General features: G+C 41.0%; 1 protein-coding gene across 1 annotated transcript in view; it reads left to right on the forward strand.

Moving 5' to 3' along the window:
- The window catches only part of ETNK1 (ethanolamine kinase 1), an 82829-nt gene extending 66200 nt beyond the window's left edge, over positions 1–16629 (forward strand). Inside the window, exons 7-8 of the mRNA XM_053719108.1 lie at positions 15815–15888; positions 16458–16629. Coding sequence (XP_053575083.1) covers positions 15815–15888; positions 16458–16530 — 147 coding nt within the window. The 3' untranslated portion in view covers positions 16531–16629. The remainder of the gene's footprint in view (positions 1–15814; positions 15889–16457) is intronic.
- The last annotated feature ends 1254 nt before the right edge of the window (positions 16630–17883 follow it).

Here is a 17883-nt window from a genome sequence, read left to right on the forward strand (position 1 = left end):
TAAGCGCTTGTCAAGTTCTTCACTCTGTTCCACGTCCTTCCATAGCTCAGTGCATGGAAGTAGTAGGGTTGATGGTTGCAGCAATGGACATAGTTCCTTTTGCATGAATTCATTTAAGACCATTACAACTGTGCATGCTCAAACAGTGGAATGGGGACTATACAGACTTGTCTCCAGTGATCCAAGTAGATTAGAAGACCAGAGATTCACTCCATTGGTGGCTGACCCTGGACCATCTATCCCAGGGAATGAGCTTCCGCAGACCAGAGTGGGTCATTGTCACGACCGACGCCAGTCTAGTGGGCTGGGGCGCGGTCTGGGAATCCCTGAAAGCTCAGGGACTATGGTCTCGGGAAGAGTCTCTTCTCCCGATAAACATTCTGGAACTAAGAGCGATATTCAATGCTCTCAGGGCTTGGCCTCAGCTTGCAAAGGCCAGATTCATAAGATTCCAATCAGACAACATGACGACAGTTGCGTATATCAATCATCAGGGGGGAACAAGGAGTTCCCTAGCGATGAAAGAAGTGACCAAAATAATACAATGGGCGGAGGATCACTCCTGCCATCTATCTGCGATTCACATCCCAGGTGTGGAAAACTGGGAAGCGGATTATCTGAGTCGTCAGACATTCCATCCGGGGGAGTGGGAACTCCACCCGGAGATTTTTGCCCAGTTGACGCAACTATGGGGCATTCCAGACATGGATCTGATGGCGTCTCGTCTGAACTTCAAGGTTCCTTGCTACGGGTCCAGATCCAGGGATCCCAAGGCGACTCTAGTGGATGCACTAGTAGCGCCTTGGACCTTCAACCTAGCTTATGTGTTCCCACCGTTTCCTCTCATTCCCAGGCTGGTAGCCAGGATCAAACAGGAGAGGGTCTCAGTTATCTTGATAGCTCCTGCGTGGCCACGCAGGACTTGGTATGCAGACCTGGTGAATATGTCATCGGTTCCACCATGGAAGCTACCTTTGAGACAGGACCTTCTTGTTCAGGGTCCATTCGAACATCCAAATCTTGTCTCCCTCCAGCTGACGGCTTGGAGATTGAACGCTTGATTCTATCAAAGCGTGGGTTTTCAGATTCGGTGATTGATACTCTGGTTCAGGCCAGAAAACCGGTAACTAGAAAGATTTACCATAAAATATGGAAATGATATATCTGCTGGTGTGAATCCAAGGGATTCCCTTGGAATAAGGTAAAAATTCCTAAGATTCTTTCCTTTCTGCAAGAAGGTTTGGATAAAGGATTATCTGCGAGTTCTCTAAAGGGACAGATTTCTGCTTTATCTGTCTTACTACACAAACGACTGGCAGCTATGCCAGATGTTCAAGCATTTGTTCAGGCTCTGGTTAGGATCAAGCCTGTTTGCAGACCTTTGACTCCTCCCTGGAGTTTAAATCTAGTTCTTTCAGTTCTTCAAGGGGTTCCGTTTGAACCTCTACATTCCATAGATATTAAGTTATCTTGGAAAGTTTTTTGTTTTTGGTTGCTATTTCTTCTGCTAGAAGAGTTTCAGAGTTATCTGCTCTGCAGTGTTCTCCGCCCTATCTGGTGTTCCATGCAGATAAGGTGGTTTTGCGTACTAAGCCTGGTTTTCTTCCAAAGGTTGTTTCTAACAAAAATATTAACCAGGAGATAGTTGTACCTTCTTTGTGTCCGAATCCAGTTTCAAAGAAGGAACGTTTGTTACACAATTTGGACGTAGTCCATGCTCTAAAATTCTATTTTGAAGCTACAAAAGATTTCAGACAAACATCTTCTGTTTGTCGTCTATTCTTGGCTTAAAAGCATCATCCGATTGGCTTACGAGACTGCCGGACGGCAGCCTCCTGAAAGAATCACAGCTCACTCCACTAGGGCTGTGGCTTCCACATGGGCCTTCAAGAACGAGGCTTCTGTTGATCAGATATGTAAGGCAGCGACTTGGTCTTCACTGCACACTTTTGCCAAATTTTACAAATTTGATACTTTTGCTTCCTCTGAGGCTATTTTTGGGAGAGAGGTTTTGCAAGCCGTGGTGCCTTCCGTTTAGGTAACCTGATTTGCTCCCTCTCTTCATCCGTGTCCTAAAGCTTTGGTATTGGTTCCCACAAGTAAGGATGACGCCGTGGACCGGACACACCAATGTTGGAGAAAACAGAATTTATGCTTACCTGATAAATTACTTTCTCCAACGGTGTGTCCGGTCCACGGCCCGCCCTGGTTTTTTAATCAGGTCTGATTAATTATTTTCTCTAACTACAGTCACCACGGTACCATATGGTTTCTCCTATATTTTTCCTCCTGTCCGTCGGTCGAATGACTGGGGTGGGCGGAGCCTAGGAGGGACTATATGGCCAGCTTTGCTGGGACTCTTTGCCATTTCCTGTTGGGGAAGAGATATTCCCACAAGTAAGGATGACGCCGTGGACCGGACACACCGTTCGAGAAAGTAATTTATCAGGTAAGCATAAATTCTGTTTTTGCTGTTCCACAGGTCTATGGGAGGGATGAAGCCTTTCAAACCTTGTGAGCTGCCCTGCTGCCGGGCAGACTGTGATGGAGGTAAGTGCTATTTTTATTTTTCTAATGGAGGAGCTCAGATATTTTTTAGCACTTATGGGGTTAATTTTGGGATTTGAATCCTGCTTATGTGCAGGTTTTTTTGTGTAGGCTCTGTTAGGAGGCTGTTTTAGCTCTCCTTTATTTTGTCTCTCTGTTCGTTAGTGTTTTATGTTACTTAGGGAGTGTGTCGCACTCTTTCCTTTCCTCCCGGCGGCTGTTTGTAGTGTTTAGTATAATGCCGGCCGGGAAGTTGGTAGATGCCCAGGATGGGCGGAGTTTTGGTTTAGCGCGAGTGTTGTGCTCTCTTCCTCTCAGTATGTGTTTCTCTGCAGAATTGAGAGGTTGTTCCGCTGCTGCTCTAGAGCGAAGTTGGAGCGGTTTTGTGGAGAGTGAGGTCCGGATCGTTTGGGAGACTGTACTATTCCGGTTGGTAGGAGGCTGGTATAAGCACCTCAGTTGGGCTTGTAGAGGTGTTATATAAGGGCTCAGGGTGGTTTGTTTTTGGGCTCTTATGTTTTAAGTAATGTTATTTAAAGGGACAGTAAAGTTTGTTTTTTGGGGCATTTTTTTCTGTCAAATTTAATTTTTTAATTAGTTTAAGATGGAACAAGAGGACTTGCAAGCAGTTACTTGTAATTTATTTATTGATGCTAATGTGGAGCCTCCTATCCCTTTCTGCTCTTCTTCTTGTATAGAGAGAACCTTACAGTACAGGGATAGGCTTTTTGATTCCGAGCCTTCTTTTTCTAAGGAGAATGTTCAGGAGTCTCCTGTTCAAGCTATACCGCAGCTTTCTCCCCAATCTACTTCCTCACATGCAGTGCCCTGAGCCATTGTATCGTATTTTAATTTCAAATAAAAAAAGTTATATAACATATAACTTATATTGCTACATAGCTATTAATACAGGTCCAATAATAATAATACATATGAAAAAAACGTGCAGTCACTGCACTATTCATAATCAAGCAGCTGGGCTGAAATATATAATCTGTACTCACAGTTAAGAAAGTCGATATCTGCAAAAGTATAATGCCCAGATGCATATACTTGTGTGTTCAATATACTTTTGCAGATATCGACTTTCTTAACTGTGAGTACAGATTATATATTTCACATAAGGCTCTTCACACTGCCTTAAGGAATCTGTCCTTTGTCACTAGGAGGCTTGTCGTCTACACGGATACTCAAGTTTGCAAGCACAAAGGACTAAAAGACTCTTTTATAGACAATTTCACATTTGTTCGATTGGATACACAGTATCAAACCATTGTATTTTGTACTTTGTTTTTTGTATATTTTTATTTCTGTATTTTATTTATTGATGCATTGTTATTTGAGATATTAAGGTCGACCTTCTACTTATTGTATTAAATGTATTTTTATGAAATTCAATATATCTATGTAAATTTCTTATAAACATACATATGAATTGCTATATATAAATTAACTCATTTTTTATCCGCATTTTTTATCTGCATTTTTCATCCGCATTTTATTGATTGCATTTATTGTAGTAATTTATTTGCAGTACTGCCCAGTATTTATTATAGGACTTATAGATTAGGCTTTTGTGGTTAATCTTCTGCGCTTGCTATAGTCTATTCATATCTGGTATTATAATCTGTCCAATACGGCTGTACTTTAGCTCTCCTCGAGCGCTCCATTATCAAACACTTTAAATATTTGTTTACAAAGGTTACCATACCAACTAATTATACACAGTTGAGACTAATGAATTGTCTTAATTGTTGCACCTATTAGATTGTGTTCTCATTATGCATATCCTGTTAAATAGCAAGTGTATTTTTATTATGAAATATATTTTTTAGCCTGAGGAAACAGCTCTTAGCTGAGAAACGCGTCGCTTTTTATTAAAGTTTTATACATTTGAATACACTTGTTTGCCCTTTGGTGTATTTTTTGTGAGTACATAATTGGGCTGTGCTGCTATTAGCCACCCGAGGAAGACCAGAACCTGCTGAGCGACTGTTAGGTCCCAGCCTGCTGTTAATGCACCTGGAGGTGCATTGGATCTTGTAAGTTTATTCTTTACTTACTTGTCTCTCTCTGTCTTAACAATACTGGGCTATGTGCATATACTTTGTGTCCACATAGGATATCTACTATCAATCCCCTCAGGGACATCTTCTGGGTATCCACTTCAATCCCACAGTGAGCTGGACCACTGCGAGGCTCCGGCCTGCATCAATAGCACCACAGGGTGCACTGCTCTTGTGAGTATACATCTGGATTTGTGTTTATTGGAGCCACTTATCTTTGCATTACTAGGCCATGTCGGCGCCTCTGTTTTTTTATTTTTTCAGTGCACTGAGTTTCGTCTGTTTTTTTTTTTTCTTTGCAGGATATGACTACTCTCATATCCTCTGCTGTTTGATGCTTTGCTTTTCCTGCGTTGCAGGGGAAGTGCAAAAGAAAGTATAAGGTTTCTGATTCTGTTGCTGTTATGCCTATTGTTTCTTCCCATAGGTCTGAGGAAGAAGATACTTCAGTAGTGTCTGAGGGTGAAATATCAGATTCTGATAGTGTAATTCCTTCGGCTGATTCTGAGGTGGTTTCTTTCAGATTTAAGCTGGAGCACCTCCGTTTGTTACTCAGGCAGGTTTTGGCTACCTTGGATGACTCTGATTCGATGGTCATAGTTACTCCTAAGCAGGCTAGTAAACTTAACAAGTTTTTGAGGTCCCTTCTGTGGCGGAGGTTTTTCCTGTTCCAGATCGTATTTCAGAGATTATTACACGAGAATGGGAGAAACCTGGAATTCCTTTTTCCCCTTTGCCTATTTTTAGGAAGATGTTTTCTATTGCGGATTCTACTTTGGCTAAGAGGACCACTATTCCTATTGAGGATAGCTGTTCTTTCAAGGACACCATGGATAAAAAGTTGGAGGCTTTGCTTAAGAGGATGTATGTTCACCAGGGGTTCCAATGGCAGCCTGCTGTATGTATTGCTACGATTACCAGTGCGGATGCATATTGGTTTGATGCATTGTCTGATTCTATTCAGCAGGATACTCCTCTTGAGGAGATTCAGGATAGAATTAGGACTTTATAAATTGGCTAATTCTTTTATTGTAGATGCTTCCTTACAGGCCATTACATTGGGAGCAAAGATTTCTGGCTTTACTGTTCTGGCGCGCAGGGCTGTTTCATCTAAATCTAAGCGTTTTATCCATTCCTTACAAGGGTAACAGGCTGTCCTTTTTTTTTTTTTTTTTTTTTTTTTTTTTTTTTTTTTTTTTTTTTTTTTTGCTCAGGCCTGGGCTCGAGATGTTCCAGATCCCTGGGTGGTAGATATTGTATCCCAGGGATACAAGCTGGAGTTCAAGACTTTTCCTCCCAGGGGCAGGTTTCTCCTATCCAGGTTATTTGTAGACCAGATAAAGCGAAGGGCATTCTTAAGTTGTGTTGAGGATCTTTCCAATATGGGAGTGATCGTTCCTGTTCCAGTTCAGGAGCAGGGTCTAGGTTTCTGTTCCAATCTGTTTATCGTTCCCAAAAAGGAGGTAACTTTCAGACCCATCCTTAATCTCAAGAGCGTAAATAAATTTCTCAGAGTATGTCTTTCAAGATGGAAACTATTCGGTCAATTCTTCCTTTGGTTCAAGATCTACGGTAGAGCTAAAGTATGCATATCTGCATATTCCCATCCACAAGGAGCATCACAAGTTTCTGAGATTTGCTTTTCTAGACCAGCATTTTCAGTTTGTAGCTCTTCCTTTTGGTATTGCAACTGCTTCCAGGGTGTTATCAAAGGTCCTGGATGCGTTACTGGCAGTTCTCAGATTGCAGTGGGTTGCGGTAGCTTCTTATCTGGACGATAGTCTAGTTCATGTACCATATTTTTAACAAGCAAGCTCCTACACGGAGGAGGAGTTGTCTTCTTTTTTTTTTTTTTTTTTTTATCTGCGCTCCCACGGTTGGAGGGTGAATTTAGGAAAAAGTTCCCTGATTCTGGCTACAAGAGTGGTTTTCTTAGGAACCATTATAGATTCTCTAGAAATTAAGAATTTTTTTTTTTTTTTTTCTTGCCTTGCTCTTCAGTCCTCTCCTTGGCCGTCGGTGTCCCAGTGTATGCAGGTTATTGGTCTGATGGTTTTGTTCATGGACATCATTCCGTTTGCTCGGTTCCATCTCAGGCCTCTGCAGTTATGCATGCTCAGACAGTTGAATGGGGATTATACGGATCTGTCTCCAAAGATTGTTCTAGATCAGGCTGCAAGAGATTCTCTTCTGTGGTGGTTGTCTCAGGATCTTCTCTCCCAGGGAACCTGTTTTCGTAGGCCTACCTGGGTCATTGTGACCACGGATGCCAGTCTGCTGGGTTGGGGAGCTGTCTGGGGTTCGCTGAAGGCTAAGGGTCTGTGGACCCGGGAGGAATCGGTTCTTCCCATAAATGTTCTAGAGCTAAGGGCAATCCTCAATGCTCTTCTGGCTTGACCTCAGTTAGCTTCAACCCATTTTATCAGGTTTCAGTCGGACAATATTACGTCAGTGGCTTACATCAATCAGGGGGGAACTCGGAGTTCCCTGGCCATGACAGAGGTAGCCAAGATTATGCAGTGGGCAGAGGCTCACAACTGTTGTCTGTCTGCAATCCACATTCCAGGGGTGGACAATTAGGAAGCAGATTTTTTTTTTTTGAACAGACAGACATTTCATCCGGGGGAGTGGGAACTTCATCCGGAAGTGTTTTCCAGTTTAATTCTCAAATGGGGTCAGCCGGAGTTGGATATTATGGCGTCTCGTCAGAATGCAGAGCTCCCGAGGTACGGATTCAGGTCAAGGGATCCTCAGGTTGTTCTGATAGATGCTCTAGCAATTCCTTGGAAATTCAGCCTGGCATACGTGTTTCCTCAGTTTGCCCTTCTTCCTCTGGTCATTGCTTGGATCAGACAAGAGAGGGCATTGGCGATTCTCATTGCACCGGCATGACCTCACAGGATTTGGTATGCAGATCTGGTGGAGATGTCATCCTCCCCACCTTGGAGTCTTCAGTTGAGGAAGGACCTTCTACTTCAGGGGCCCTTCTTTCATCCAAATCTCGTTTCTCTGAAGCTGACTGCTTGGAGATTGAATGCGTGATTCTTTTCAAGCATGGCTTCTCTGAGGCGGTTATTGAGACTGATTCAGGCGCGTAAGCCTGTGACTAGAAGGATCTATTATAAGATATGGCGTAAATATCTGTATTAGTGGTAATCCAGAGGCTATTCTTGGAGTAGAGTCAGGATTCCGAGGATTTTGTCTCTTCTCCAGGAGGGTCTGGAGAAGGGTTTATCTGCTAGGACTCTGAAGCGTCAGATTTCTGCTTTATCTATTTTGTTGCACAAACGTCTGGCGGATGTGCCTGATGTTCAGTCCTTTTGTCAGGCCTTGGTTAGAATCCGGACTATGTTTAAGTTTGTGACTCCTCCTTGGAGTCTTAATTTAGTTCTTAGAGTTCAACAGGCTCAGTTTGAGCCTATGCATTCTTCATTAAGTTGTTAACCTGGAAGGTTTTTGTTTTTGGTTGCTATCTCTTCGGCTCGAAGAGTCTCTGAGCTTTCTGCGTTGCAATGTGAGTCTCCTTTTCTTATTTTTCATTCTGATAAGGTGGCACTACGTACTGCATTAGGTTTTCTTCCCAAGGTTGTTTTTGATAAGAATATTAATCCGGAAATTGTTGTTCCTTCTTTGTGTCCTAATCCTTCTTCTCATAAGGAACGTTTGTTGCACAATCTGGATGTAGTTCGTGCATTGAAATATTATTTGCAGGCGACTAAGGATTTTCTCCAGTCTTCTTCTTTGTTGTTTCTTCTGGGAAGCGTAAAGGTCAGAAAGCTACAGCTAGTTCTTTCTTGTTGGTTGAGGAGTGTTATTCGCATGGCATATGAGTCTGCTGGTCAGCAGCCTCTTGAGAAAATCACGGCTCATTCCACGAGGGCTGTTTCTCTTGTTAAGTGTAGTCAGCCCACGGGTCATCCATTACTTATGGAATATATCTCTTCCTAACAGGAAGCTGCAAGAGGATCACCCAGCAGAGCTGCTACATAGCTCCTCCCCTCACATGTCATATTCAGTCATTCTCTTGCAGCCTAACTAGATAGGTCGCTGTGAGAGGTCTGTGGTGTTTTTTAACTTAGTTTATTTCTACAATCAAAAGTTTGTTATTTTAAATGGCACCGGAGTGTGCTGTTTATTCTCAGGCAGCATTAGAAGAAGAATCTGCCTGCGTTTTCTATGATCTTAGCAGACGTAACTAAGATCCACTGGCTGTTCTCATCTGAGGAGTGAGGTAACTTCAGAGAAGGGGAATAGCATGCAGGGCCCCCCTGCAAATGAGGTATGTGCAGTAATTATTTTTCTGAGGAATGGAATTGACTGAGAAAATACTGCTGATACCAATGTTAAGTAAGTTCAGCCTTAAATGCAGTGATAGCGACTGGTATTAGGCTGATGAGTGTGTGTACACTGAATGTATTTTTCTAAGGAATGGAATTGACTCTGAAAATACTGTTAATACTGAAATAATGTATGAGCCTTAACTGCAGTAAAAGCGACTGGTTAGCAGGCTTATTAATAACAATTCATAACTTTTCAAATGTATGTTTAAAACGTTTACTGGCATGTTAATCGTTTTTTGTGAGGTACTTGGTGATAAAACTTATTGGGGTATGATTTTTACCACATGGCCATCTTTGTTTTCTGCATAGAAACCGTTTTCTGAGCTTCCCCACTGTTGTAATATGAGTGGGAGGGGCCTATGTTAGCGCTTTTTTGCGCAGTAAAAATTCAGTCACAATCTGTCTACTTCATCCTCCATGATCCAGATCGTCTCTAGAGAGCTCAGGGGTCTTCAAAATTCATTTTGAGGGAGGTAATCAGTCACAGCAGACCTGTGACAGTGTGTTTTGACTGTGAGAAAAACGTTAATTATTAAATTGTTAATCCGTTTTTGGGTATTAAGGGGTTAATCATCCATTTGCTGGTGGGTGCAATCCTTTGCTAACTTAATACATTTACTGTGAAAAATTGGTTGCTATAACTATTTTGGTTCATTGTTATTTCAACTGTGACAGCTTTTTGTGCTTCTTAAAGGCACAGTAGCGTTTTTTATATTGCTTGTAAATTTATTTAGAAAAGTATTTCCAAGCTTGCTAGTCTCATTGCTAGTCTGTTTAAACATGTCTGACACAGATTAATCTCTTTGTTCACTATGTTTAAAGGCCAATGTGGAGCCCAATAGAAATTTATGTACTAATTGCATTGATGCTACTTTAAATAAAAGTCAATCTTTACATGTAAAGAAATTATCACCAGACAACGAGGGGGAAGTTATGCCGACTAACTCTCCTCACGTGTCAGTACCTTCGCCTCCCGCTCAGGAGGTGCGTGATTTTGTGGCGCCAAGTACATCAGGGAGGCCCTTACAAATCACTTTGCAAGACATGGCTACTGTTATGACAGAAGTATTATCTAAATTGCCAGAATTAAGAGGCAAGCGCGATAGCTCTGGGTTAAGGACAGAGCGCGCGGATGAGGTGAGAGCCATGTCAGATACTGCGTCACAGTTTGCAGAACGTGAAGACGGAGAGCTTCATTCTGTGGGTGACTGATCTGATCCAGGGAGACTGGATTCAGAGATTTCTAATTTTAAATTTAAGCTTGAGAACCTCCGCATATTGCTAGGGGAGGTATTAGCGGCTCTGAATGATTGTAACACGGTTGCAATTCCAGAAAAATTATGTAAGTTGGATAGATACTATGAGGTACCGGTGTGTACTGACGTGTTTCCTATACCTAAAAGGCTTACAGAGATTATTAGCAAGGAGTGGGATAGACCTGGTGTGCCCTTTTCCCCTCCTCCCATATTTAGGAAAATGTTTCCTATAGACGCCACCACACGAGACTTATGGCAGACGGTCCCTAAGGTGGAGGGAGCAGTTTCTACTTTAGCTAAGCGTACCACTATCCCGGTGGAGGATAGTTGTGCCTTTTCAGATCCAATGGATAAGAAATTAGAGGGTTACCTTAAGAAAATGTTTGTTCAACAAGGTTTTATCTTACAGCCCCTTGCATGCATTGCGCCTGTCACTGCTGCGGCGGCATTCTGGTTTGAGTCTCTGGAAGAGGCCATTCGCACAGCTCCATTGGATGAAATTATGAACAAGCTTAAAGCACTTAAGCTAGCTAACGCATTTGTTTCTGATGCCGTTGTACATTTAACCAAACTTACGGCTAAGAACTCCGGATTCGCCATCCAAGCGCTCAGAGCGCTATGGCTTAAATCCTGGTCAGCTGACGTGACTTCTAAATCTAAATTGCTTAATATTCCTTTCAAAGGGCAGACCTTATTCGGGCCTGGCTTGAAAGAAATTATAGCTGACATTACGGGAGGTAAGGGCCATGCTCTACCTCAGGACAGGGCCAAATCAAAGGCCAAACAGTCTAATTTTCGTGCCTTTCGTAACTTCAAGGCTGGAGCAGCATCAACTTCCTCCGCTCCAAAACAGGAAGGAGCTGTTGCTCGTTACAGGCAGGGCTGGAAAGTTAACCAGTCCTGGAACAAGGGCAAGCAGGCCAAGAAACCTGCTGCTGCCCCCAAGACAGCATGAAGAGAGGGCCCCCTATCCGGAAACGGATCTAGTGGGGGGCAGACTTTCTCTCTTCGCCCAGGCTTGGGCAAGAGATGTCCAGGATCCCTGGGCGTTGGAGATCATATCTCAGGGATATCTCCTGGACTTCAAAACTTCTCCTCCACGAGGGAGATTTCATCTTTCAAGATTATCAGCAAACCAAATAAAGAAAGAGGCGTTTCTACGCTGTGTACAAGACCTTTTACTAATGGGGGTGATCCACCCAGTTCCACGGACGGAACACGGGCAGGGATTCTATACAAATCTATTTGTGGTTCCCAAGAAAGAGGGAACCTTCAGACCAATCTTGGACTTAAAAATCCTAAACAAATTTCTAAGAGTTCCATCATTCAAAATGGAAACTATTCGAACCATCCTTCCCATGATCCAAGAGGGTCAGTACATGACCACAGTGGATTTAAAGGATGCCTACCTTCACATACCGATTCACAAGGATCATTATCGGTACCTAAGATTTGCTTTACTAGACAGGCATTACCAGTTTGTAGCTCTTCCCTTCGGATTAGCTACGGCTCCAAGAATCTTTACAAAAGTTCTGGGCTCACTTCTGGCGGTACTAAGACCGCGAGGCATAGCGGTGACTCCGTACCTAGACGACATTCTGATACAAGCGTCAAGTTTTCAAACTGCCAAGTCTCATACAGAGATAGTTCTGGCATTTCTGAGGTCGCATGGGTGGAAGGTGAACGTGGAAAAGAGTTCTCTATTACCACTTACAAGAGTTCCCTTTCTAGGGACTCTTATAGATTCTGTAGAGATGAAAGTTTTATCAAAACTTCTAAATGCTTGCCGTGTCCTTCATTCCATTCCACACCCGTCAGTAGCTCAGTGCATGGAAGTAATCGGCTTAATGGTAGCGGCAATGGACATAGTACCATTTGCGCGCCTGCATCTCAGACCGCTGCAATTGTGCATGCTAAGTCAGTGGACGGGGGATTACTCAGATTTGTCCCCCCTACTAAGTCTGGATCAAGAGACCAGAGATTCTCTTCTATGGTGGCTCTCTCGGCCACATCTGTCCAAGGGGATGACCTTTCGCAGGCCAGATTGGACGATTGTAACAACAGACGCCAGCCTTTTAGGCTGGGGCGCAGTCTGGAACTCCCTGAAAGCTCAGGGATTATGGACTCAGGAGGAGAAACTACTCCCAATAAATATTCTGGAATTAAGAGCAATATTCAATGCTCTCCTAGCTTGGCCTCAGTTAGCAACTATGAGGTTCATCAGATTTCAGTCGGACAACATCACGACTGTGGCTTACATCAACCATCAAGGGGGAACCAGAAGTTCCCTAGCGATGTTGGAAGTCTCAAAGATAATTCGCTGGGCAGAGTCTCACTCTTGCCACCTGTCAGCGATTTACATCCCAGGTGTAGAGAACTGGGAGGCGGATTTTCTATGTCGCCAGACTTTTCATCCGGGGGATTGGGAACTTCATCCGGAGGTCTTTACTCAACTGATTCTTCGTTGGGGCAAACCAGATCTGGATCTCATGGCGTCTCGCCAGAACGCCAAGCTTCCTTGTTACGGATCCAGGTCCAGGGACCCGGGAGCGGTGCTGATAGATGCTCTGACAGCCCCTTGGGTCTTCAACATGGCTTATGTATTTCCACCATTCCCGATGCTTCCTCGTTTGATTGCCAAGATCAAACCGGAGAGAGCTTCGGTGATTCTGATAGCGCCTGCGTGGCCACGCAGGACCTGGTATGCAGACCTAGTGGACATGTCATCCTGTCCACCGTGGTCTCTACCTCTGAGACAGGACCTTCTAATTCAGGGTCCTTTCAAACATCCAAACCTAATTTCTCTGAGGCTGACTGCATGAAGATTGAACGCTTGATTCTATCAAAGCGTGGCTTCTCGGAGTCGGTTATTGATACCTTAATACAGGCTAGGAAGCCTATTACCAGAAAAATTTACCATAAGATATGGCGTAAATATTTATATTGGTGCGAATCCAAGAGTTACTCATGGAGTAAGGTTAGGATTCCTAGGATATTGTCCTTTCTACAAGAGGGTTTAGAAAAGGGCTTATCTGCTAGTTCGTTAAAGGGACAGATTTCTGCTCTGTCTATTCTTCTACACAAACGTCTGGCTGAAGTTCCAGACGTTCAGGCTTTTTGTCAGGCTTTAACTAGGATTAAGCCTGTGTTTAAGACTGTTGCTCCGCCGTGGAGCTTAAACTTAGTTCTTAATGTTCTTCAAGGCGTTCCATTTGAACCCCTTCATTCCATTGATATCAAGCTGTTATCCTGGAAGATTTTGTGTTTGATGGCTATTTCCTCGGCTCGAAGAGTCTCTGAATTATCTGCCTTACATTGTGATTCTCCTTATCTGATTTTTCATTCAGACAAGGTAGTTCTGCGTACTAAACCTGGGTTCTTATCTAAGGTAGTTACTAACAGGAATATCAATCAAGAGATTGTTGTTCCATCACTGTGTCCTAACCCTTCTTCAAAGAAGGAACGACTTTTGCATAATTTGGACGTAGTCCGTGCCCTGAAGTTCTATTTGCAGGCAACTAAGGATTTTCGTCAAACTTCTTCCCTGTTTGTCGTTTACTCTGGACAGAGAAGAGGTCAAAAGGCTTCGGCCACCTCTCTCTCTTTTTGGCTTCGTAGCATAATACGTTTAGCCTATGAGACTGCTGGACAGCAGCCTCCTGAAAGGATTACAGCTCATTCTACTAGAGCTGTGGCTTCCACCTGGGCCTTTAAAAATGAGGCCTCTGTTGAACAGATTTGCAAGGCTGCGACTTGGTCTTCACTTAACACCTTTTCAAAATTTTACAAATTTGACACTTTTGCTTCTTCGGAGGCTATTTTTGGGAGAAAGGTGCTTCAGGCAGTGGTTCCTTCTGTTTAAGGTTCCTGCCTTGTCCCTCCCTTCATCCGTTTACTTTAGCTTTGGTATTGGTATCCCATAAGTAATGGATGACCCGTGGACTGACTACACTTAACAGGAGAAAATATAATTTATGCTTACCTGATAAATTTATTTCTCTTGTAGTGTAGTCAGTCCACGGCCCGCCCTGTCTTTAAGGCAGACCTAAATTTTAATTAAACTCCAGTCACCACTGCACCTTATGGTTTCTCCTTTCTCGTCTGCTTTGGTCGAATGACTGAATATGACATGTGAGGGGAGGAGCTATGTAGCAGCTCTGCTTGGGTGATCCTCTTGCAGCTTCCTGTTAGGAAGAGATATATTCCATAAGTAATGGATGACCCGTGGACTGACTACACTACAAGAGAAATAAATTTATCAGGTAAGCATAAATTATGTTTTCTTCTACTTGGGCTTTCAAAAATGGAGCTTCTGTGGATCAGATTTGCAAGGCTCCCACTTGTTCATCTTTACACACCTTTTTCTAAATTTTACAAATTTGATACTTTTGCTTCAGCCGAGGCTGTTTTTGGGAGAGAGGTTCTTCAAGCAGTGGTGCCTTCTGTTTAGGCTAACTGTCTTGTCCCTCCCTTATCATCTGTGTCCTCTAGCTTGGGTATTGATTCCCAATAGTAATTATGATGATCCGTGGACTCAGCGTGTCATTAGAAAGAAAATAAAATTTATGCTTACCTGATAAATTTATTTCTTGACACGGTGAGTCCACGGCCCGCCCTGTATTTTCAGACAGTTTTATTTTTATATAAACCTCGGGCACCTCTGCACCTTATATTACTTCCTTTCCCTTTGGTTGAATGACTGGGGGTTGTGGGTAAGGGAGTGGTATTTAACAGCTTTGCTGTGGTGCTCTATGCCTCCTCCTGCTGGTTAGGAGTGATATTCCCAATAGTAATGATGATGATCTGTGGACTCACTGCATAAAATAAATTTATCAGGTAAGCATAAATTTTCTTTTTAAAAGCAGGAATGTAAATCTTAGCAGCCAGCCCATTTTAGGTTTAGCACCATGGATAGCGCTTGCTTATTGGAGGCTTACATTTACCCACCAATAAGCAAGCATAACCCAGGTTCTCAACCAAAAATGGGTCGGCTCCTATGCATCACATTCCTGCTTTTTAACTAGATAGCAAGAGAACGAAGAGAAATTGATAATACGAGTAAATTAGGAAGTTGCTTAAAATTGCTGCTCTATCTGAATAATGAAAAAAAAAAAAATTTGAGTTTAGTGTCCCTTTAAGTTAAAAGGACTGTAAAATCAAAATGTAATTCCCCATGGATTGTTTAACACAGTTAAACTTTGCAATTGACTTTCATTATATTGCCTGCTTTTCCGGTTATTTTAACTCTGAAATGTTTAGTATTTCCACTACCCGTAGAGAGGCAAAATAATGGAAAACCTTTGCACTCTTACATGCTACATAGATTGGCTGATATGTGGGGAAACTAATTTATGTGTGTCCTTTAATTGACCACCGCAACAGAACGAAGTTAAACATAAGACACTTTTCAGGGGTGTGTCCTGAGCCGGCAGAACAATGCATATTTTCCTTCTAAAAATTAACATCATTTTTTTATTTTTTTAATGCTTTCAAAACATTAATTGTGGGTGCAGATCTTTTAGATTGCGGTGAATTTTCTAATGCATTAATTAGAAAACTTACTTTACGGTCCATGTAACTTTTCTAATGTCTGTCTTTTTTGCAGGCGTCGCATTTCTTCTGGGGACTATGGGCTTTAATCCAAGCAAAATATTCAAAAATAGATTTTGATTTCTTGGGGTGAGTTTACTTTTTTTATTGTAGGGTTGTTTTTTTTGTTTTTTTGTTCTGCCTTTACACAAGCCAGATGTTAATGAGTCTGTTAATTCCTTTGGATTGATTGAGTCAATGAGATGCACATGCCACATAGTATCCAGTAGACTCTCACGTATATGGGGGGGGGGGTCTCTTATTCTTATACAGCCCTGATAACACTTTACCTGCTGTGATTCTTCACCCAGCTGTGATAGTCCTATTTTTTTTTATTTTACAGAGGAGCCTAAAATATGTTGTGCGTTGATAATTGTATATGTTGGATTTTTTTCATTCAGAGACAAACCAGTGTAAAAATAAATTGCCCAAATATTTCAGGAGCAAGTATTTGTGCAAAAGTATAAAATGCCCTTATGAAAAAGTGTTGGTGTTGCAGCAGCTGAGCTGGTTAGCATTGCAGATAATGAGCAGGATCTTTAGTTTTTTATGCCATTTACCAGTTACTTTTAAGTGGAGCTTTGAAAATATTTTTCCTAGTAGGACAATGGATCATAATCTTGTTTTTTTTTCTTTCTTTTTTTTCTCTCCCCCAATAGGTATGCTATTGTCCGATTTAACCAATATTTCAAAATGAAGCCAGAGGTGACCTCCCTGAGTATGCCGGAGTAAGGAACGACCTGACTTAACAGATCTCCAACTCAAGCAATGTTCATGAGACTGATTGGCAAACCTAATATAAAGTGACAAATGTGTATGTATGTGTATGTGTATATATATATATATATATATATATATATATATATATATATATATATATATATATATATATATATATGTATATATATATGTATATATATATGTATATATATATGTATATATATGTATATGTGTATATATATGTGTATATATATGTATATATATGTGTATATATGTATATATGTGTATATATATATGTGTATATATATATGTGTATATATATATATATGTGTGTGTATATATATATATATATATGTGTGTGTATATATATATATATATATATGTGTGTGTATATATATATATATATGTGTGTGTGTGTATATATATATATATGTGTGTGTGTGTATATATATATATATATATATATATATATATATATATATATATATATATATATATATACATATATATATATATACATATATATATATATACATATATATATACATACATACATACATACATACATACATACATACATACATACACATTCATTTTTGGGCAAAGCCTAACAGAAACCAAGGTTAAATAAATACTTGAGGTTTTCATTTTTATATTTAATTTAATGTATTTTAAGTAAATTATTATTTATAAAAATACTTTCCCGCCCTTTAACAACAATATATAGTTTTAATTGTAAAATGTTACTAGCCTCATTCACATTGTAATGGATTTTTTTTCTTCCATATAATACTGAACTGAGGAAGGTACAACAAAAAGCCCATAGACTACATATCTAGCCATCTTTTTCTATATAATTTTTTTTTAATTGGCTGTTTTAAATATTAAAACTGCCTTGAAAAGAACTGTTCCTTTATATCTTCCCCCAAGTTTTTTATTGTTATGTTTCTTTACTACGATAGTATTGACCTCCTGGACATTTAATGTAAAGCACTTGTCATGGTCTCTGCTGCCCGTTTTTCATTGGTTTTAGAAGGTTTAACCTTCTGAAGATGTATTGGTGAAATGCGGCAGTTTCTTTTTTTACTACGTTGTTTAAATGTGAACCAGTCATAACCTAATTTCTGCTGGAATAGTTATGCAACTTTTTTTTTTTAAATATTTTTCGTAGTAACTGGAAATGTATAGTACCTCATGGATTTCTAGTTTTCTGTGTTACAGAGAATTTATTACTTTTATTTCCTTTTCATCTTTTGCACCTTTTCCATAGCAATGACTTCTGAAAAACTGCAGAAACTTATTCTGCATGTATAGTTCTGTAAATGGGGCCTTTTTTAGCCTGAAAATCTGTATAGTTCAGCAACC

The sequence above is a fragment of the Bombina bombina genome, chromosome 6 (assembly GCF_027579735.1).
Source record: "Bombina bombina isolate aBomBom1 chromosome 6, aBomBom1.pri, whole genome shotgun sequence".
NCBI classification, from domain to species: Eukaryota; Metazoa; Chordata; class Amphibia; order Anura; family Bombinatoridae; genus Bombina; species Bombina bombina.